The sequence below is a fragment of the Myotis davidii genome, unplaced genomic scaffold, assembly GCF_000327345.1.
Source record: "Myotis davidii unplaced genomic scaffold, ASM32734v1 scaffold299, whole genome shotgun sequence".
In the NCBI taxonomy this organism is placed as follows: domain Eukaryota; kingdom Metazoa; phylum Chordata; class Mammalia; order Chiroptera; family Vespertilionidae; genus Myotis; species Myotis davidii.
The window spans coordinates 7,709,106-7,732,694 of NW_006293088.1; the positions used below are offsets into that span (position 1 = coordinate 7,709,106).

Sequence of the window (23,589 nt, forward strand, 5' to 3'; positions counted from 1 at the left end):
ATGTACACATACACACATTTTTAAATGTAAGCACGACTCTTCAGCAAGAGGTGCTGTGAAAATGCAGCGTGGGCAAGAGAAGGGTCACATCGGGGGTATATGACACAGTTCATTCTTATTAATTACATTACTGTTTTCCATACTAACAACTGGAAACCTGCTTTTTTACAGTCACCCCATCTGTATTTCCAAACAGGTGCCGCCCAGTCAGAGCCATCCGTGTGGCCTCACCTGCTCCTGCCAACCCTGACTTCCGCTCTGCTCTGTGCTCGGGGCTCAGGGCAGAGGGCTCACTAGCGGGCAAACGTAGCGACTTTAAACAGCCACAGCTGCATGCTCATGACTGTCATTGTTTTTATTTTCCCCTAATACTTTAAAAATATACAGTAAAATGCAGGTTTTAAGTTTACATTTTCATAAATTTGTTCGACCCTAAGCAAGGCATGGAATAGTCCCACCATGTGAGAAAGTTCCCTTAGCTACTTTCCACTCAAAACTTCCCACCCAGAAGCCAACAGCCATACAGTTTCTCTTACCATAAATTATTTTTGCCAGTTCCACAACTTCATATAAGTGGAATCATGCTGTATGTACCTTTTTGTGTGTCTGGCTTCTTTTTTTAATTTAGTTTTATTTATTTCAGAAAGGAAGAGATAGGGAGAGATAGAAACATCAGTGATGAGAGAGAATCATTGATTGGCTGCCTCCTGTACACCCCACACTGGGGATTGAGCCTGCAACCCCTGGCATGTGCCCTTGACCGGAATTGAACTCAGGACCCTTCAGTCCTCAGGCCAATGCTCTGTCCACTGAGCCAAACCAGTTAGGGCATGTCTGGCTTCTTTTGCTTAATATTTAATTTTTGAGAGTTTTCCATGTTGTGCTATGTATCAGTAGCGCTTTCTTTTATATTGTTGTGTAGTGTTTCATTATACAAATACACAAGGATTTGTTTACCCATTCCCTTGCTGGTGAGCATTGGGGCTATTTCTAGGCTAGTATGAATAGAGCTGCTATGAACAAAAACCAAAAAGCGCAAAGGCAGGAATAATAACAATAAAAGCAGAAGTTAATGAGAAAAATACTAGATCCAAGTCATCAAATTCTTTAAAAAACTCTAATATCTCATTAAAAATACATAATGACCACCTGGAATTTTTTTTTTAATATATTTTATTGATTGTTTTACAGAGAGGAAGGGAGAGAGAGAGAGAATTGGAAACATCGATGAGAGAGAAACATCGATCAGCTGCCTCCTGCACATCTCCCACTGGGGATGTGCCCGCAACCCAGGTACATGCCCTTGACCGGAATCGAACCTGGAACCCCCCAATCCGCAGGCCGACGCTCTATCCACTGAGCCAAACCGGTTTCGGCAACCAACTGGAATTTATTTCAGGAATGTGGAGTAGGTTACTATTGAGACTGTTAGTAGCACTTGTCATGTTAATAAAGCTAAGGGGAAAAATGGATCTCTAAAGGCTAAGATTATGATATCATTTCTAAAGCTAGTATCATATTTAATGGAACACCCAAGAAACATTTCCACTGGGATCAGGAAGCAGGCAAGGATGGCTCCTATTTCCACTACTTTCCACGTTGTATTAGAGGTATAGTACAATTAGAGGCTTAAAAAACGGTAAAGAAGAAGTAAAATTACGTTTATTTACAAATCAGATAGCATATCTGGAAAATCTCAGAGAATCAATGATTAAATGATATCAAATACTAAAGAATTCCGTCAATTAACAGGCTATTCATATAATTAAATGGGAAGCAAATAGAGGACATGTAAGTAATGGTAGATTAAAGTCCTGTTTATTACAGCTTCATAGTCATTTATCAGATGATATCCTTCTATTTCTACTGCTTTTGTCCTTCCCTAAACCAGTTGCCCTCACTAGGGAACACTTGGCATTCTCTTGAGATAGTTTGTCTCCGTGATGTCTGTGGGGTGCTGCTGGGCAGAGGCCAGGAATGCTGCTAACTACAGGATAGCTCCTGACAATGAAATGTCAGCAGTGCTGAGACTGAGAAATCCTGACTTAAACATATTTGATTTCTAATGCCTATGTTTAGAATTGTGGGGTGGTAGGGTTTTTATATTTCTAGTTAATACATTAATTACTCAAGTTTAAGGGTTACCTTAAATTTGAGAAATAACAAAGAATAATAAAAGAATTACTTTCCTTTAGTAATGGACAATGATGGTGAAAATAGCTTATTTTACATAGCACTGAGCAGTAGACGCCTTCATAGACTTCTTATTTGATCTTAATGCTGTTACGATTGGTGCAGTAGGTCCTTTTATCCCTGTTTAACTGGCGAAGGAACTTACCTGTTTCTTCTTGGCTTCAGGGACTAAACCACTTCAGATAGGAGGGCAGTAAGGTGCAGAGTGAGTGCATTCTTCATCTGTAAAAGTGATCTTACCCACTTTCCTTAATTCCAGCTGAACACTGGGCGTGTGGCCCTGGGCCTGAAGAGTTGATGCTTAGTCTGTATGGTCTTGTATCTTGTTGTGGCTGCAAATTTGTGCTTCTAATAGAGCTTTCTGCAGTGATAGAAATATATAAATATGTGCTGTTTAGTGTGGTGGCCATTGGTCACATGTAGCTATTTAAACACACACACACACACACACACACACACACACACACACACTAGAGGCCCGGTGCATGAATCGTGTGTGGGGGAGGGACCACAGGAGGTTGGCTGGCCTGGGGGGAGGGACCGCAGGAGGTTGGCCACCAGCCCCAAGGAGGGAGCCAGTCCTTGACCCCCCTGGGAAAGGGGCTGCGTCTGCTGCCACCCATCCCCAGTTTCCCATCCCAGCCCAGGACCAAAGGCCGCGGCGGGGTCGGGAGAGGAGGTGATCGTCGCCAGGCCAGGCATGGAAGGAACAGATGCTGGATGCCAATGCCAACGCCACCATCGGCGCCCCACCACCGTGTGGTTCTCCTTCCCTCGCCACCATGCTGCCACTGCGGTGGGCCGGCGACCCCTGGGGAAGGGGGAGGATGGGAGTGAGACAAACCCTCGTGTCCAGGGCTGACTTTCAATAGATCGCAGTGAGGGAGCTGCTCTGCTACGTATGAAACCCCGACCCAGAAGCAGGTCTCTAGGAATGGTTTAGCACCAGGGGCCAATGGGGGCCGGCCAGCTGGGGGGAGGAGCCGCGGGAGGTTGGCTGTGGGAGTCCACTGACCACCAGGGAGCAGCTCCTGTGTTGAGTGTCTTTTCCCTGGTGGTCAGTGCGCATCATAGCGACTGGTCTTCCCTGTCATTCTGGCCATTTGGTCGTAATGGTCGCTTAGGCTTTTATATAGAGAGATATTAATTAAGATTAAATAAAATTTAAAACTAATTTCTTTTCAGTTATACCACCCACATTTCAAGTGCTCAATAGCCCTGCATTATCTTCTAATAAGTAGTTCCCAAAGGAACTTTAGTAAATCAATAGATTGTTTTATTTCATTTTAAAAATGGAAATTGTCAGAGCCCATCTTAGTTTCTGCCCATCACTAAGGCTTTGGCCACCGTTATGTAAGTCCTGTGGGGAAGGGGGACATTACTTTTTCATTGGTAGGAAGTGGATGAATGTCCATGCCTATGTGGAGATCCCTCAGCCAGTTTCTTCCACTGACACCTTGGCCATTAGCTGGTATGTGTGTTGTTAAGGAATCACTCACGGATTCCCCTGCGAGTGGAATGCTGGGAAGGGAGGGCACGCCATGCCACTGGAAGCATCCTGGCGCACTCTTGATGTGCGTTTGGTCCTCCCGTTTCACCTACTTTAACCATAACCTTTAGCTTCCACTTGGTATTAAAGTTACCTTCTGAAACCACTGAGGGAGTTGCAGTTCTTAAAACCTCCCTGCTGTCTAGGATAAACCTCTCTACTTTCTAGCTTCTAGGAAATTATTTCAACATGTATGTGTGTGTGTATGTGCACATGTGTGTGTGTAGTGGGAAGGTGGGCCCTACTGCATGGTGTAATGCTGCTGACATTTACATTTGGTGCATGAAACACGGCTTAAGGAGTTGTGCAGTACTGGAGAGTTTGCAGCTATATTGTGGTTTACGTTTTCTTGGTAGATGAACCTGGAAATCTTACTCCTCCTCATCGCAATATTTTTATGGGAATGTGTTTTTCAACTTAAGTCCTTTAATGTTACTTAAAAATTTGGGGAGGTTTTGTTTGTACATTACAATGCATCCATATATTTTAAAAGTTAAAATTGCTCTGTTTTAATTTTCAAGTCAGTTTACTTCTTGTATGTTAAAAGAGAAACATCTATTGAACAGTCCACATTCTGCCCATCGTAAGGTAGCAGGAGGAAAGGCCATTTTGCTCTGATGATGTAGAAGGGCTTACGAGGGCCATTTTCGTCATTTAACTGTGGCTTTAAGTTCCCCCATCATTTCTAGTTTAATAAACTTTCATCACAGTTATGCCCACAATTTATTTTTGTAGTTTAATTTTACTGTATGACTAAAATGCTGACGTAAAAGCAATGAAGTTGTAAACTTGTAAGCTGAAGCAGTCATGAAACAAAAAAATAGATTATATTGGGCATTTTCTTCCTGGGGAACTCCCAGTTGTTGGGATAGATGATTACAGAGTTTGTAGCTACATCTACAGGTTCTTAGAGTAATGTGGATTTAGTTAATACTCCCCCCACCCCCCCCACCCCTCCAATAGTATTTTGGTTTACAAAACAATTGAGGGTATTACTAATGTATTTTTGTTTGTTTGCTTATTTTCAGAGGGAAGTGTAACATCTCCCATTTTTCTGACATATTTGCTGCTAGAGAGTTTAAAGCCCGAGTGGATTCATTTTTCTACATATTAGGCTATAACCCTGAGACAAGGTAAGTGAGTCACTTGGGCCCACTCATTGAGAACTTCTGCTTTTCTGACTGTGTGTGTGTGTGTGTGTGTGTGTGTGTGTGTATACATCTGGGTAAATACTAGTAAGGTTAAAAGAAAACAAATACACTCCAAATCCTATAGTAAACCTCTGGAAGGAGTTATAATGAATGTCTTTGGTGTCTAAAGCAGCTTTAGTGTCTTTCTTTCAAAAAAAAGGAAACGTGAGAAAATTTGGGTGTAGAGAGGGGAAAAAAGACATGTTTAGTTTATCTGTTTTGAATTTATTATGAATTGGCAGATGATTTATTACCTTAATGTGTATTCTGTCATACCTTCCATGGTACCATATTGAAATCACTAGAACCTCATGGAAACTTCTACAAATGTAAGGATTTAGAAAGAAATAAAAGATTCTTGGCTCAAGGAGGTTAGTGGAAGAACCTCATTAAGTATAATAGCAAGATGGGTAATCGTTTTAGGGGAAACCTTTTCCTGGAGGATGCTGAGAAATTATATGTTAAGACAGTCAACCTAGGGTCAATAAAATGAACCATATTTTTTGTTGTGGTTGTAAGAGGCTGTGTAAAGCCCTACTAAGGCATACGTAGAACAGCTATAGTGGTAATAGTGTAAGGGTCACCTTTTTTGCTTACCGTTTTTCTTTAGAAAACAGTGAATTTTAGCTTTTATTTTCTTTTTTGAAGTTTGCCCTGTTCCAATGACAAGGCAGATATAACCAATGGTAATATTGCAAAAGCATCTTATATTTTGAAATGTTTGTTTTACATTTGCATTTATTGACTGCCTGGTCTTTCGTGTCTTCCTGTTGCCCAGAGGAAATGTGGAACAGTTGAACTTGGATTTCTGTCTAGACACAATGGAGTCTGTTATTTTAGTGATGTCATGTTTATGTAACTATCTGGTAAATTGTTGTCATATTGCACAAGCATATGTATTAGTGAATTGACTAAGTCACTTTTGTGTTTTAAATGTTTAACTTTTAGGTTTATCACAATCAATCAATTATGTATAACTCGTTTTGGTTATGCATCTGTTTTTGCTGAAGGCATATTAAAAAGTGGCATATCACGTACCTGTGTCAGCGAGGGACTCAGCTCCGGCTTCATTTTCCTTGTGCGTCACTGGCAGTCATTTAACGTGATCCTTCCCATTTGTTCTACAGTGTGGGTGAGGTGTGCCAAAGGAGACGGTCTTTGTCCCTCACCTGAAAAAGCAACTCAGAGCCGTGCCTGTGTGGTGCATGCCCGGGCCCTGCTTCTGAGTCACTTCTGTGAGCGCTTGACTTCTAGCCACCGCGTGTCCCTGTCCCTCTCGGTGCTGGTGTTCCCCGGGCCCCGCTTTTGCTCGGGCTGTTGTGAGTGCTGTGGAGTGCTGGATGAAGTGATCAGGAGTTTGATTGTGTACTTGTAAGTGAGCTTGTGGCAGATCTCACACTTCTTACAGGGTGAGCATGAGAATTTGTAGCAGTGGAGCCGGTATGGCTTCCACTCTGAACTCAGAGTTGGGTGTACAGTTCTTGCGGCTGCTCAGATGATCAAGAGAGTGTATGTGATTGAACAGACTGTAGAAACCTGTTTGTGTCTTCTGCACCTGGCCATCCGCAGCCCAATCTTTAGAATGCTCAGGGTGCATATCGCTGCAGAACTTACCTCTGATACCTCTATTTTTGCCTTTGTTTCAAGTTTGTGAGGAATGGGGCTGTATGGTGAGCTGGTTTCTCGGTAGTCCCCACTTGAATGGGTGGGCCTGGCATGTAATGGTGGCTGTATGCTGACTCAGTGGCCTGAGGCACTTGAAGAGGAAATGTCAAACTGGCACTAATCCTGGGAGGTAACGCATGTATCGGGGAGACGACTGGAAGGTAAAGACTGGCAGTTCTGTGACTGCAAACTCCGATGGCTGCTCCTTCCACTTAAATAATGCAGAGACTGTGCTCCGAGTGAGCAGCTGGAACCAGAGTTTAAGATAGAATTATTATATCTCATAGCAAATTTTCTGATAGTAGTTAAAAGTTGATTTATGTAATTTCTGTAATTTATTTAGCATATTAGAAAGCACTGAAAGCTTGGATTATTTTTTTCACATTTATCACATAGATCCATTATAAACCCCAATGTTTGGCTACCTTTTTATTTTTTCCCTAAACTGGTTACTATATTTCAGAGTGTTGTGTCTTGCCAGGGACTTGGTTGTCCAGGACTTTTGGTTCTGATGGCATTAGTTTGTTGAACACATGTATGATAGGGAACAGACTCACCATTGCCTTTAAAATGTGAGAGATGCATAGTGTCTTATCTTCAATTCTGAAATCTGAACACTGAAAAAATCGAAAGATTTTTATGCTAAGTTGGATGCTGACACTCATTTGATGGTCACACTTGACTTGAACTGATATGAAGCTATTTAATTCTTAATTTGTTCACTTTGTGTGGGTTTGCACAACTTGTACAGCAAAGCACTAATGTGGTAGAAGAGTGGTCATTTCTCAGACACTGTTGGGGTGTTACATAGTATATGGTATTTTGCTCTAGTATCTTTCTAAATCCAAAAAGCTCTGGATTCTGAAAATCCTCTGACCCTAAGGATCTTAGCTGAGGGGTGGTGACACTGTATGTTTGTTAACATTGATGTTTAACTAACAAAACTTATTTGGGAAAATAAAACTAGGGGCAGATGTTTTTAGCTTTAGGTAGGATACAAGCTAAAAGGGGCTGACAAATGAGAGAGACTTGAATCTAATGCTGGCCTAAACTCTGAACCCTTAAGTGGGGTTGCTTTTGGAGTTGGTTTTGGCATTTCTGCACTCAGGGAGTGTTCACTTTTGCTGTGTGTACAAGATTCACCCCAAATTTACATATGTAGTCAGCATACTCTGACTCAGGCTACTGAGTTAGGAGGGGAAGGAAGTAATGGTGAGTGGAGTCCCAGAAAGATTGATATTGGCCATTTGAGAGGAGATGCCTTTATTTTAAATTATGAAGCATGAACTTCCCAAGAACCAGTCCATTTGTCTCCCCTTGCTAATAAGAGTTCTTTAGGTCCCAAAGTGAATTTAGGGATAGCGAAGAAACATATAACTTAAAATGGAGCATTTCGTATTGATGGTCACTGAGTATTGTCTCTCTCTCTTCCTTTCTCCCCTCTTCCCCAACATTACTGTTTTTTCTTATGAAATTATCAGTGGTTTTGGTCTGTAGCATGAAACATCTGATTATATTCTCGGTGCTTTGGTTTTCAGTATGAGTCTTCTCTTAGTAACCTGGTGGGAACAAGTGAAGGGCTCAGATCAGATCTCCCGTCTTACCCAGGAGAGGGTGTTCTTGACCACCTGCAGTCAGCTGTACCCTCTTCACTTCTCTTCCCGGAAGGAGCTGCTGCTGCTTCTGAGGCTTAAGGGTTATTATCATTGTGTTTAGCAATAATCTTAAACGGAGGCATTTGCAAGGTCTTCCAAGTTTGCAAGGTCTTACAAGTTAATAGTTCCCTGACTGACACTGGCAGTAATGTTACTAACAATAGCTCGTTAGTGAGCGGTATGTGCCCGACTCTGCTGTGAGTGTTGGACTTAATTCATTTACTCCACTTTGTTTTGAAACAGTATCAGTCTTATAGGACAGTTGCAAGTATAAAAGACCTTTCTTCTTTTTTAAAATATATTTTTATTGATTTTAGAGAGGAAGGGGGAGAGAGATAGAAACATCAGTGATGAGAGAGAATCATTGATTGGCTGCCTCCGGCATGCCCCACACTGGGGATCGAGCCCACAATCCAGGCATATGCCCTTGACCGAAATTGAACCCTTTAGTCCGCAGGGTGATGCTCTATCCACTGAGGAAACCAGCTAGAGCCCAACTTTACTTCTGATAAACATAAATTTTCTGCTCAAATAAAGTTAAGGAAGAATCCATTAGAACAGCATATTCATTCACTTGCTCATCTCCCCTTTATTTAGAAGTGTAAATGCTGCACCTATTATTTGCTAGGGGAGGAGAGAGGGAAGTCAGAGATAATGTAGATGTACCTGTGGTCAGCAGACATCTGAGAAGACCTGGTGATAGGCCACGAAGGAAGCAGTAGGACAGGCCATATGCAGGTAGGGTGTGCATCCCCTGCAGGCAGGCAGGTGACAGGTAAGGAAGTGTGCTGGCAGGCAGAGCAGTACGCCGCAGGTATCTGCTGTTCAAGACAGCCAGTGGAGAAAAAAAGACCCAGGTCATTAGAGGCCCTATCAGTACTGAGTATAGTTCCAAGGTGTCCTTGGTGAAAGACGAGGCTTGGTCAGTGGAAACAGTCCATTTCTGGAACTGGAAGTCTGGTTCAGTGTGGCACGTGGCCTTACTGAAATACCAGACCACTAGGTTTCAGGGCTCCTTGATTTTCTCTGAGGAGAAAACCCATATTCTGAGGTTGGACTGAACTTGGAGCTGGATGTTAGTTGATTCAGTGGGGGATTAGAGCAGGACGAGGCAGGTACCAGGCAGGCCAGACCCCTCAGTGCCACTGGACTGTCCACTCTCCAGACTCCATGAGAACTCATGGCTGAAGGCGAGTACAAGTATTTTTTGTTTCTTTAATATGTTTTTAAATTTCCATTTTGGAATTTTATGTACGTAACTTAAAGAAGGGTTATGAGGTTAGTACACAGAACTCCCATATATATAGTTTCCCCAACTCAACAATTGTTAACATTTTGTAATATTTGCTATTTTATTTTCATTGTATTTTATGTGTTATCTTTTTAACTTTATTACAGATGTGCTTATTATCTCTGTTTTTACCATATTATTTTCCATATTTGCTCCATTACTATCTCTCTAGTATTTTTCTTTCCTGAAACATTTGGAAATGAATATCGGACATCAAGCTTCTTTTCCCCTAAATATTTCAATGTATATTTTCCAACACCAAGGACATTCTCTTATACAACCATAATGGCTATCAAAATCAGGAAAGGTCACATTGACATAGTAGTGTATAGTCTAATATAGTTCATACTAGAGGCGCCCGGTGCATGAAATTCATGCGCGGGGGTGGGGAGGGGTCTCTCAGCCTGGCCAGCACCCTCTACATTCCGGGACCCCTCGGGGGATGCCCGACTGCCGGTTTAAACTGCCAGTTGGACATCCCTCTTGCAATCCGGAACCGCTGGCTCCTAACTGCTCACCTGCCTGCCTGCCTGATCGCTCTTAACTGCCCTCCCGTGCTGGCCTGGTCGCCCCTAACTGACCTCCCCTGTCGGCCTGGTTGCCCCTAACCGCCTCTACCTCGACCCCTGCCACGCTGGCTTTGTCCGGAAGATGTCCGATCTAATTAGCATATTACCCTCTTATTAGTATAGTTGGAAATTTTGCCATTTTTTCGAGTACTGACCTTTATCATAATTTTTCCCTATGATCATGTGTTGGCATTTAGTTGTTGTGTCTCTTTATATCCTTAACCATTCTTTGTTTTCATAACATGTTTCTTAGCCTTTTTGTTTTTTTATGGCATTGACATTGTGGAAGAGTAGAAGCCAGTTTTGTTGAATATTCTTCAGTTGGGGTTTGTCCATGTTTCCTCCTGATTAGATTTAGGTTATGTAATTTTTGCAAAGAAATACTATGTAAGTGATATTGTGCCCTTCTCAGTGCATCAGATGAAGTTTTTGAGGTATAAAATAAGAAAGTTGGGTGGTTCCAATAAAGATGATTTTGATACTTTCCTTGCCCCTAAAGATCTTAAAATCTCTTAAGGAGAGGGGAGGCACCCAGAAGAAGCTGTGGTGCGTTAAGGTACAGCAGGACAGGCACAAAATTCTCCCAGCTTTCCAAGCTGGTCCTGTAAGTAGGTATCTCTAGAGGGGCTGGTTGGAATTGTGGTCGGGTGGGTGGATTCCCCTTGTGAAAGAGGGTGAAAGAGGAGAGTGAGCCCTCCGGTGTGCTGCCACCGAGGGGTGACGGGAAGGGGGTCTGTCCAGCTGGTGTGTAAAGGACAGCTGTGAGTGATAGTGTCAGGAAAGACTGGCAATGAAGAGGATGTGGTAGTAGGCTGGGGTCACTACTGGGGTCCAGTGTTACAGAGGAAAGGCCCTATGATGTTGGTAAATTGCCCTTAAAGTCACTCAGAGCCTTTGTGGGACCAAAACTACAGTTCATGTATCTTGACTTGTTGTGATAGTGAGGGTGTTGTGCTGTGCTCAGGGAACAGTTCCCATGGTTTTTCAGAATAGTGATGAATTTATTAAATTATTATCTTCAGTTGAATTTTTCTAGGAAGCATTTTCCATATAAAGGGATATGGTAAATCTTTTAAAAAATGTACATTTGAAGGAAATACTTTGGTGGTCATATTAACTGCTAGGTTCTAATTTAATTGCTCTTCTTTTTAGAAAGTCTTTTTCTCTAGACTGTTTCTAGTTATTCCTGGGGCATGTTATCTTATATACCAACTAGAGGGCCCCGTACATGAGATTCATGTAGTGGGGGTGAGAGGGGTGGCACAGGGGTTTCCCTCAGTCCGGCCTGCGCCCTTTCATAGTCTGGGACCCCACGGGGGACGTCCACCTGCGGACAGTCGGACATCCCTCTCGCAGTCTGGGACCACCCGCCTGCTCGCTGCTCCTTACCGCTCAGCTTGCTGCTCCTTAGCGCTGTCACGGAGGTGGGAGAGGCTCTCCAGCCTGGTGGTCAGTGCGCATCATAGCGACTGATCGTTTTGCCTTTTGGTCTATTTGCATATTAGCCTTTTATTTCTGTAGAATAGATAATTGTTTAACTCAAGTTGGTTACAAAAGGATATTCTTCCTCAATTTGTACTTTTACAGGTTGGATCTTTGACATTTTTAAATAAATTTGGAATGGTTATTTTTAGTTGTGAATGTAGTGGCAGCCGTCAGCCTTGCTTGTGGCTGAGCAGAGCTCCCCCCTGTGAGAGCGCACTGACCACCAGAGGGCAGCTCCTACATTGAGCATCTGCCCCCTGGTGGTCAGTGTGTGTCATAGTGACCAGTCATTCCCAGTCTTTCTGCTGTTAGGGTCAGTTTGCATATTACCCTTTTACTATATAGGATTGAGGCCTGGTGAATGGGAGGGGGCTGGCTGGTTTGCTCTGAAGGGTGTCCAGGATCAGGATGGGGGTCCCGCTTGGGTGCCTGGCCAGCCTGGGTGAGGGGCTGATGGCTGTTTGCAGCTGGTCACACCCCCTTTGGGGTGGGGGTCCCTACTGGGGTGCTTGGCCAGTCTGGGTGAGGGGCTGAGGGCCGTTTTCAGGCTGGCAGGCGACTGAAGCTCCCAGGCTCTTTTTTTTTTTTATTCTGGGATTTATTTACTTTCTATAGCTGTCACTGGAGCTGAGAGCCAGCTAAAGCTCTGAGGCCATTGCCGGCTGAAAGCAGGTATCTGGGTTTGTTTAGATTCTATAATTGAAACTCTGTTACCATCACTGGCGCTCTAAGCTCTGAGCCGGCTGGCGGCTGAAAGCAGGTTTCTGGGGTTTGTTTAGCTTCCATAATTGCAACATTGTTGCATCCAGAGCTCAGAGCTGGGCCACAGCAGGCGGGGAACCTTGGCTTCCTCCATCACTGGAGCAAGCAAGCCTTCTGTTCACTTCAGCTGCCTGGCTGTCGGCCGCCATCTTGGCTGGCAGTTAATTTGCATATCTTCCCCAATGGGAAGGGTAGCAAAGTTACAGTTAATTACCATATTTCTCTATTATTAGATAGGAGGATAGGGGAAATGGTGTTCTAACCTATAGACGCTTGCTTCATGTGCTGGGTCAGAAGTAAAACTTTTCAAGTGTACCTGGCATTTCTTGTGTTGTGTCAATTACATTTTTGGCAAAATGAGAGTTTTTATTTAATCTCAGTGTCAGAACTTGGTGATTTAGTAGCACGAACATGAGCACCAAGAAATGGAATGGGTTCTGCCTGAACTTTAGGGATTTCGAGGACACAGAGTACTCTTAAGCAGTTTTTAATTTCTTCACACTCCATTACATTTGTAGGAAACAGAATTGGCACTGCTCTTTCCTACCCTATCCCATCCGTTATACATTGTAGGGCATTCATGGTCTCTCTTTTTCTTAAATTATAATTAAGTCATAATATAAAGAATCATCTCTTAGTTTGCAAAAACTCGGACTACATACACATCCGGACCTCGGGTTCTTATATGGCTGATAGCCCAGTTTGCCTTATTTTGGAGGAGGAGTTTGGGAGAGAGGGCATGAGTGTGTTTTTAAGGATTTTAACAGAAAATGCCTTGGCTGGTACTGTGGGCAATAGGAATACTTCATAGTGCTCAATACGACTAGGATCGTGTGGCCTTGCTTACGTGGCTTTAGCAATCCTTTCTGATTACCGTTGAATGAATTCAGCTTCCTGGGCAGTGTTCTGAAGAAGTGCCTGAGTTCTGAGGCAGGAGACTGCCACATCTGTGGATGTCGGGTGCTGGTGGCACGGTGTTCTTCAACCTCTGGATTTGGACCTCCCTGTCCTTGCTATTAGAAATACATTCTTTAAGTTAGACATTGCTGACTGGCTGCATATCACTGTAGGAAATGTTTTTATGTATGATTTGGGGAGATCTTAGACTTCTTATCTAAAGGGGATGAAGCTCTTTGCATAGAATAAGGTGGTTTAGGTACTCTGCTCCCTGTACCATCTCCCCACCTGCATTGTGTTTGTAGCTGTGCAGTACCCAGCACTCCACAGCTTTGCCAGGATTGTTCCTGTGCCCTTTTCCTAAATGCTTTGAAGTTTTCAGAAAGAAATTTGTGGGGTTGCTCCCCTTAAGTAGCTACTGCTGTGGTGGTTTATTTTTAAATGCTTTTAAATGTGCTGCCGTGTTTCTGTTACCTAATCTTGTATAGTTATTCATAGTGTATTTTTTTATTCTGTTCTTCTTGAAGATCTTGCTATTTAAAACCACAAGTTGTTATTATTTTTTAAAGATAAAACTTGCTGTTGTCTTGACAGAGCAAGGCATTTTTCAGAAGCCTCTCAGTGGCACTGCTCGCTGAGTCCCCATGTCGGCTGTCTCGGATCCCCTTTCGAAGGCCCCACTTCCCTGCACACTAGCTTGGTATGCGGAGAAGCTGCAGAGGCTGTTGGCTGGGCTTTATTTACGGAAACAGCAGGGTTGAGATTGATTGCGTTGAGAGACAGTGTATGGATGAGGGAGGGTCACAGCACATGCTCAGTCCTGTCAGTGTGAGGGGGAAGTTTCTGCGTTCTGCGTGAAGGCTTAGGTCATAGCACACGCTCAGTGAAAGCTCTATGAGGTCTCTCAGACTGCATGTGCCTCCATTTTGAGTTCTTAGAGTAGAAAAGGGCAGAGTTTTAGCTGTAAGAGAGATCAGGGAGGCAGCTAGACTCACCAGAGCTTCTGTTAGTCATGGATGATCCATTCAGCCCCTGCAGGTAGGCTAATCTTCCTCTGGCCTCACCGAGACAAGGATGGTTTTTGCTGCTCTTTCTCACTTTGAAGATGTTTATGAATCATTTCATCATTCATAGTGCATGTTCCCGAGAGCCTTTAATTCAGCCCCGGTTGGCCACGTAGGTGGTGTTATGAGCGTGCAGTCAGAGCTAAGGATGGGGTTCACCCGGAGATGCATTAAAGCAAATGGGGAACCTTGTGGGTCCCTCTGTCCCGGTCCTCTTCCCCTTTCTCTCATCTCTTCCTCTGGGTGTAGTTTTAACCTAAGTCTTGCTGGGCGCCCTGTGCTGAGCTCGTTTGCCTTCGAGCACCTGCAGAGCAAACCTGCAGCTGCTGCGGTAGCAATGCCTGGGCCCGAGCAGCTCTGTTTGGGTGTTTTAGGGAGGGTGGTAGGTGGGCAGCTATTGGTTGCTTTGAAGGTGGGTGGAACCTGTTCTGATTGAGAGCCTGTTTGCCAGAGCAAATTATAATTCTTGTAATCTTTTCGTGACATCTGAAAATGAAATAGTGCACATGTTTTGATGTATGCAGGGGAAAGTTATGGATTATGGTTGCAACAGTATCACCTTAAAATGGATTTTTTAAATAAATGAAAAGTTATGTCACACCACTTTTATACTGTCAGTGCTTCAAAAGGAAGCAATCCTCTCTTTCTTTTGGAGCTTATGGAAAATTTCTTGGCAATTAAAAAATACTGTATGCAGTGACGTGTGTGTTAACCGTTGAGATTCCAGTATTTTGTTTACTTGTTTTGTTTCAGCAGAGGATGTCACTGTGCGTGTGTATTTTGTTGTGTGACCTGCGAATTCTGTAGAGAGGAGTAAAGAGAGGAGTTGATGCCCATTGAAGTGGAGGCATTGACCAGGCCAGGCTCTGTGCCCACAGCTTGATGGGGATGGACACTCGTCTTTTCTGGACCAAAAATTCTGTTTTTGGTGTGTGTCCTGTTTGCAGATGAGGCTCAGAAAGACGGCTGTCACTGTGGTCAACTTAAGGAGCCTACCTAAGTTGAAGTCTTACCCCAGTGAATATTAAGTGAAGTGGTTAAATTGTATTAGTTGTTCCTCTTTCTTTTGAGAAGGTTGGGGAAAAAACTGAAGTGACACTTAGTTTTGTGCATTTCTGGGGCTGAAGGGAAGCCAACTATAGATGAATGTGCAACTGGAAAACTCATAGGATGACACCGGGAGAAATTCTTCCTGTAGAGAAAAAGTGACAAGAGGAGAGGCCCTTGATTTTGATGGACAGTTTTGGGAAAGCTAATAGTGCATTCTAGACACTGAAGATATTGCTGAAGTGTAGTCTGGCTCCTAGCAGGTTAAGTTTTAGGATTGCGATTAAGCACATGGATTATGCAGGAGTAATATAGGGTTAGCACATTTATTACTGGTTTTTAATCCCTTTTTTAAATTCATGTGAGAGCTGGCTTCCTATTCTGATTTTATTTACTTATTTTCTTCTATTATGATTATATTTATTTGAACATTGCATTTGAGCGTTTGGAGCAGATACCCACTTTCCCCCAAACCAGATAGCGGTGCTTCGGGACTGTGTCTTATTCACTCTGTATAGAAGCACATTTACTCTTCTAAGTCTACAGTTGTCCTTTCTTCAGAGAAACTGGGGAGTGAGTACTTGTTGGTCATTCACATGTGGGATCCTTGCAGGACTAAAGGTTCAGGTTTATTTAGAAAACGCATTACTTGAATTAGGAGAACACTTATTGGGGAAACAGTTGTGGAACTGCCTTTCTGTTCTAGGATCTTTCATTCTTCTCAAACGTTTTTATTTTATTTTACATTTAGCAAATAAAATGTGAACAGGAAGTTCTCCTTGTAGCTGAATCAACTCTGGCCAGGTTCTTCCCCCTTGTCTGGCTGGCCTGGTCTGGCCTCATAAAATGTGTATTTGTGGAGCTTGAGTGCAGCTGCCTGTTTAGATGGTGAGGACTTAATAGTTACTCTGGTGATGCATTGGTTGGCAAACTGCGGCTCGGCAAAGCACGGCTCACGAGCCACATGCGGCTCTTTGGCCCCTTGAGTGTGGCTCTTCCACAAAATACTGACTCCTGCGCATGGGCCACAAAGTTTCAATCGCACTGTACATGCGCGCCCCCACGTGGTATTTTCGGCCGGCGGAGCCGCACACTCACTTCAATGGGGAAGATGATGTGGCCCCGGGCGCCGCTCTCCAGCCGACCGCATCTCCGTGGGGAGGCGCCCCCACGTGGTATTTTATGGAAGAGCCACACTCAAGGGGCCAAAGAGCCGCATGTGGCTCGCGAGCCGCGGTTTGCTGGCCATGGACTATGGGAACGGAACCCTTTGTTAAGAGTCCGATATCTGTGTTTCAAATCCAATAAAGTAAGTCACTAGAGCTATATCTTGGGTGATAAGTGTTTGTTCTATATGTTCCTGTCTTGGGAAAAAATACTTCGGGAATGTTATTTGCTGGTCAGTCATCTTCTGGTTTGGGGTTTGTGTGCTTGCTTGTCTGGTGGTGGTAGAGATGGAGGAATAGCACTTGGAAAGTTACTCTCCTGGTTAGTGAAGTTGTCTAGGGTCTGTGTTGCCTGGACATTGAAAACATGCTAGTTAGTTTCATTGTAGCTCATTGCCCCTCTCCTGTTGTACTTCACAGTATCAGAATGAGATAGAAAATAGCACATTTTCTACTGGATGTGGTCATGAATCTCCTCCCAAACTGGTAATCATCTGTATTGAGTAGTTTCTGATAGAGGGGGATACAGGTTCTTGAACATATCTTTAAAGCTAACCTAGTCTCATGATATATACTCTACTACTTTCGGTCTAAGCTAAAATAGTTTATTCAAATTCATTGGGGTTATTAGACATTATTTCTATAGTTCAGAATTTTGATCTATACATTTATTTGTGATCATTTGGTTGATTGTCTTCCCTATTAGATTCTAAGCTTTGGGGCATGGACCATGTCTGTTCTTTAGCCTCAGTTCCCAGGAAAGTGCCTGACAAATGGGCCTCCAGCCTAAATATGTTGCATAAATGAGTGGCATCTATGGTAAGAGAACAGCCTAGATTTGGAGTTAGAGGTACAGTTCACATTCCACCTCATAAGTGACATTGGACCAGCTGTAACATTGGATAAATTCCTTCCCTCCCCTGAACCTCAGTTTTCTCATGGGTAATATAGAGGTAATAGTTCTTACAGTTGTTATTAAGATTGGATGAAAACCATGAAAGTGTTTGACATATATTGCTCAGTATATTATTGTTTTTAATTCAAAGGCCAACTCTACAATCCTTTGTAGGTATGGTTCCCTCAAAAACCTTATTAATGAAAACAATGCTAAGAATTATGTTAGGAATTAATGGTAAGTTAAGTTAGTGACCAATGTGTTTAACCACCATTTACTGATCTCCTTTTTTTCTTATGCTCTTTGGGTGTTTATAGTTTTCTTTTACACTTCTTGAATATCTTTGTAGAGAAGTTTTACTTCCATATTGCATAACATTTGGTGCGTTCAGCGTTCAATGTTGTTCTTTTCTTACCACTTTCTCTAATTGTGTGTGTGTGTGTATTAATGCTTGTGTTGCCACCAGAGGTGCTGCTAGATTCTCTCCACCCACCCCCCCATATCCTCACCACTGTAGTGAAGAAAAAGAAAGCTATGCCATATTTTTATAGCATTTTTCAGAGGCTTCCCAGTAGGAACAAAGTGACATTTAGACGTGTATTGTAGAGCTGCTTATTTGGTCCAAAGTCTCTCATTTTCTGGGAACACTCCATTTCTGTTCATTGTAAAGTTTAATTTCAATATGCAAAAAATCAGCAACATTTCTGGTCAGGAGATTGGCTTAATCTTCAAATACTGCTGCTTTATAAATTATTTTCAGTAACAGTGGGATTTAAAAAATAAGTTGGTTTTCTAAAGCATCAGATATGAGTGTGCGTGCAGCTTTGTGGTGGGCTCTGGTCCTTAGCAGCCATTTCCTTCTTTGCTGCCAGTGATGACAGTAAACTCAGAAGGAACTTGAGGTGGGATGCAGCCATGTGCCATGGCGGCCACTGCCTGCTGCTGCGTAATGGCCGAGGCCAGACAAGACATTTAGACAGGGGAGTAGAGTCATTGCAGCACTTTGAAACCAGATTCTTTCTTACATGTTGTTTAACTTTTTTTTTTTATCACGTTTTATGATGTTAAATATTGTGTAGATGCCATGTTTACTGCATCTTATTGTCAGCATGGAAATTCTTCCTACTCCTCAGCCAATGCCTAAATTCTTAGCCTGGAATCTGAATGATATATAGGGGCCCCTATGGTGGGATAGCTGCTTCTATGGCCTAGAATCCCTCAAAAGAGCGCCTTTATCTCCTCAAGTCCTGGTTTCTTCTGTTAAGCTGGAGGACTGGGTTAGATGGCCACTAAAGGACTTCCATCAGAGAATACTGTGATTCTGGTTTTTGGAGGAGTTCCTGTCTTGATCTTTGCATTTGTGTATGAATTTTGGAACATTAACTCTTTCAACTGGTGACTCTCTTTTTTCTTTTGATTTTTTTGAATGAATGCTGAATTTTGTTTCTGCTGGGCACTTTATCAAACCTATTTCAGATTAATTTTGCTTGGAGGGCTAGCCTTCTGTTACAAGTGACTTGATTGGATTTTGTAACAAAATGTTTAGTTGCTATCAGTGGCTAAATAATAGTTTAGTTAAAAATTTGGAGTCATTTATTCATTTAAAATATATTTAGTGAGTGCCAGTGGGCTCTGGGATATAATGGAGAGCTAAAAACAGACTTGGTTCCTATCCACATGGTGCTTTTCTTCTAAAGAGCAAGGCATCCATTGAAAGAAATAACCACACAAAATAAATGTAAAATTATGCCTGTGATAAGGGCTGAAGGATAGAGAGGTATTGCTTTGGGAACTCAGAATAGAGGAATTAGCTTCTGTTCTCACTGCCGGCCCTGCAGCTAATAATAGTAATGACTACTGTGCAACAGGAGCTGCGCCTACTTCCTTCCATAGATCAGTTTTTATTTTTATAGCAACCTTGCAGACTTCATCGTTAAGAACTTTGTTTCGTAGGTGAGGAAACTAAGGTTCAAAGAGATTGGATTAAGTCTTCACAGTCACGCTTAGAGCTAACAAAACCTTGGTACTAAAATTTTCATCCAGGCTCATTTGACTCTGAAGTCTGTGTTCTTCCCCTGCACCTGAGCATCTAGACTCAGGCGTGTCTGCCAGCCCCACCCTCCCAGTAGTGGGGTGCCAAAGTCATGGGGCATCCTGGTAGGATGTACAAAAACATGGTGGTTTTATTCAGATTTAGGGAAAATATTTTCTATCTTAAAATGAATGAGAATATGTTCTGGAATAGAATATAAAATTTACATGATTTTTTAAGATACTATGTTAGACTTTAAAGAAATCACAGACTTGCTGAAGACTCCTTTAGAAATATGTGTTCATGTTGGACAAATCTGAGAAACCTTGTACACTATTCCAGTCTTCCACCTCATTAGCCTCATTTTAAAAAAATATATTTTTATTGATTTCAGAGAGGAAGGGAGAGGGAAAGATAGAAACATCAATGAGGAGAGACAATCATTGATCAGCTGCCTCCTGCACGCCCCACACTGGGGATCAAGCCTGCAACCCAGGCATGTGCCCTGACCAGGAATTGAACGTGACTTCCTGATTCATAGGTCGACACTGAGCCACTGTGGCCGGGCATTAGTGTCATTTTTACGCCTGCCCACAACCCTTCTAAAAAGAAGAAATTCTGCCTGGCCGTCATGGCTCAGAGCTTGAGCATAGACCTAATGAACCAGGAAGTTACTGGTTCGATTCCTGGTCAGGGCACAGGCCCGGGTTGTAGGCTCCATCCCCAGTATGGGGCGTGCAGGAGGCAGCTGATCCATGATTCTCTCTCATCATTGATGTTTCTATCTCTCTGTCCCTCTCCCTTCCTCTCTGAAATCAATTTTTTAAAAATACAATTAAAAATAAATAAAAAGAAATTCTGATAATTGCCTTACTATCTTTCTAAAATTTGGTGTATTTATTTCTGACCCACAGTCCATTTCTGTTGTCACTTTCTGAATGAGGTAGTGGAATTTCTGGTCTATTTGTAGATTTCATGCCTGTCTTCCTGCTTAACTCAACACACTGTAGAAAAGATATGACCTGCTCTCTGTGCCTTGCCATCTGAAGGATGGGTAAAGGGATATTGTACAGTGTTTCAATCTCACGTGACATCAGCCACAGGGCAGGGGTCGCACTCGAGAGTTACCAGGCCTTTGGGAACGTGCTGAAGGCCACGCTGCTGTTACGCTGTGTTTGGGGTGGGGTCCGTGTCTGGGTTATGATGGGAAGTCACGCCAGCTCCTCCAGGGGCCTCTGTTCTGCTAACTCGTGTCATTTCCCCTGAGCCCCATGTCCGTGCCCCTCCCCCCCTTCCCCCCATGGACTCAGGTCCTTGTCTCAGGCAGTTACCATGCTCATGTGGAGATATTGCAGTGCCACCCCTCTCATTAGGATGAAGAAGTGATTCTCTCGGGCAGGTTCCCCTCTCCCGCTAACCTCTCGGGTCTGCCAGCCAGCCTTCTCATCCCTTGGCATAGATGCGGCTCCCTTTTTGATATTCAGTTGCAGGCTTCCTGCTCCTTTCTGTCCATTCCCTGTTTACTTCTTGGACTAAAATGTTTCCATGGTAACAGGTTACTTTTCAAAGGGAACATCTTGTCATTTTATTTAATCCACTGCAGCTGAAGAGGCCTGAAATATTAAGTTGTAGTTGCCATGGATACTGCTTTGTTACATTGGTTTCTTTTGTATCCGATTTTATAAACAATGAATTTCTTTCCCTTTTTCTTTTTTAATACTCAAGGAGTAAACACAGTGACTTACCATTATTCTTGTAATTTGGCGTCTGGGACATTTTTTCATATTCCAAAGCAAAGATTTGCAGAATAATGAGGACTGAGTCTCAGGTGTTTTGAAAAACATATATTATTTACATTAGCCGCACAGAGAAATTTCTCCTTACTGGTGAGGATGATGACAATTTTTTTTTAAGTATGATTCACAGTTAAGGATTTCTCAAAAAGGATGACCCATACCGGAGATCCTGTAGTAAACACAGAGAAGAAAGGAATATGTGACGAGTTAATTCCTGAATCATTAACTATGCTCATTAACTATGGCATTCTTTCTTTACTTACTGTCCAGCTGTCTATGGTATATTTTGGGGGGATTCTACTTGTCATTTAATCAGCTTTTCTCATGTCTGGCTTCTTTCTTATCCCTAGTTTGCCTGTAATGCTGTACTCAGCTAACCTCTCCTTTCGACTTTTTAAAAACTTGGAATTTTTTAGGTGCACAGGCAGTTGCTATGCTGCCCTGCACCCTTCTCTCACTCCCCCCAGAGGTACGTTATATGATGTAGGGCAATAGCAGTCCTTAGACATCGGCGTCGGTACCATGTGTGTATGGTTCTGTGCCATTTCGTCACAAGTGTAGCTTGTGTAACCACCACCATAATGTCGATCTATCTGGTCCAACATCACAAAGATTTTCCTACCCTCTCCGTCACCATTCCTAACACCTTGCCACCACTAATCTGTTCTCCACTTCTGTAATTTTGCCATTGTCATAATGGTACATAAATTGGCTTTTAACTTTGATAGGTTTTCTTTTCTAACATGATTTTCAAACTTAAAAAGAAACCTTTTTTTTAAATATATTTTATTGATTTTTTACAGAGAGGAAGGGAGAGAGATAGAGAGTCAGAAACATCGATGTGAGAGAGACATCGATCAGCCGCTTCCTGCACATCTCCCACTGGGGATGTGCCCACAACCCAGGTACATGCCCCTGACCGGAATCGAACCCAGGACCCTTCAGTCCGCAGGCCGACACTCTATCCACCGAGCCACACCGGTTTCCTCAAGAACCCTTTTTTTATTATTTTGTCTTTAAATTAGAGAAAAGGACATGGCTTCTCCTACCGGTTCTGTGTGTTTGGAGGTAATTGTACAGTTTGGCTCAGTGCCTTAGCACCGCCAGATGGGGCTGTGACTGGGAGTTCTCACTGTGGCATTAACTAAACTTGAGTTCGAATCCTGGTTTTCCCATATGTTTTCTGTGTAATCTTTGTCAATTTGTTAACCTCTCTTAGGTTCAGTTTCCTTATCTGGGCAGGTGACAGTAACACCTACCTTACAAGGTCATCCTTAAGATTAGATTAGAAAATATATAGAATTTGCTTAGCTTTATTTGGCTTGTGTTTACCATCCTATCTAATAATAGACAAACATGGTAATTGACTGTACCTTCGCTACGCCTCCCATTGGCTAATCAGCATGATATGCAAACTAACCTCCAACAGAGATGGTGGTTAATTTGCATATTGCAGGCAGGGCGGGACAGTGCAGCCGCCAGCATGAGCTGCCATCCCGGGCCGCAGGCCGGCTCCAGAAGCCCCAGAAACCAGTGATCGGGGGGAGATAGGGGTCCCCTGCCCGGGTCTGACACCTCTGGTGGAGGCATCAGGCCTGGGCGAGGGGCCGATCCAGCAATCAGAGGGGTCTGGGTGTCCCCTGCCCAGGCCTGACACCTGGGCCAGAGGCATCAGGCCTGGGCGGGGGGTGGAGCCGGTGATCGGGGAAAGATGGGAGTCCCCTGCCCAGGCCTGACACCTCTGGCGGAGGCATCAGGCCTGGGCAAGGGGCCGATCTGGCGATCAGAGGGTGATGGGGGTTGACACCTCTGGCGGAGGCATCAGGCCTGGACAAGGACGGAGCTGGTGATCGGGGGGCAGATGGGGGTCCCCTGCCCAGGCCTGACACCTGGGCCAGAGGCATCAGGCCTGGGTCGGGGGAGGAGCCGGTGATCGGAAGGGTGGAGATGGGGAGGCGTCAGGCCTGGGTGAGGGGCTAATCCGGTGATTGGAGGGCGATGGGGTTGATGCCTCTGGCCAAGGCGCCAGGCCTGGGCAAGGGGCCGATCTGGCGATCGGAGGGAGATGGGGGTCCCCTGCCCAGGCCTGATGCCTGGGCCACAGGTGTCAGGCCTGGGCAGGGGGAGGAGCCGGCAATCAAAGGGGTCTGGGGGTCCCCTGCCCAGGCCTGACGCCTCTGGCAATCAGAAGGTGATGGGGGTCAACGCCTCTGGCCGAGGCTTCAGGCCTAGGTGAGGGCAGAGCTGGTGATGGGGAGAGATAGGGGTCCCCTGTCCAGGCCTGAAGCCTGGGCCAGAGGTGTCAGGCCTGGGGCAGAGGGGGCGGGGGGGGG

The 23,589-nt window shown here is 43.8% G+C and overlaps 1 protein-coding gene across 1 annotated transcript in view; it reads left to right on the plus strand.

The window, feature by feature from the left end:
- Positions 1 to 23,589, plus strand: part of RERE (arginine-glutamic acid dipeptide (RE) repeats) — a 252,765-nt gene that overhangs the window by 101,506 nt on the left and 127,670 nt on the right. Inside the window, exon 6 of the mRNA XM_015565944.1 lies at positions 4,771 to 4,875. Coding sequence (XP_015421430.1) covers positions 4,771 to 4,875 — 105 coding nt within the window. The remainder of the gene's footprint in view (positions 1 to 4,770; positions 4,876 to 23,589) is intronic.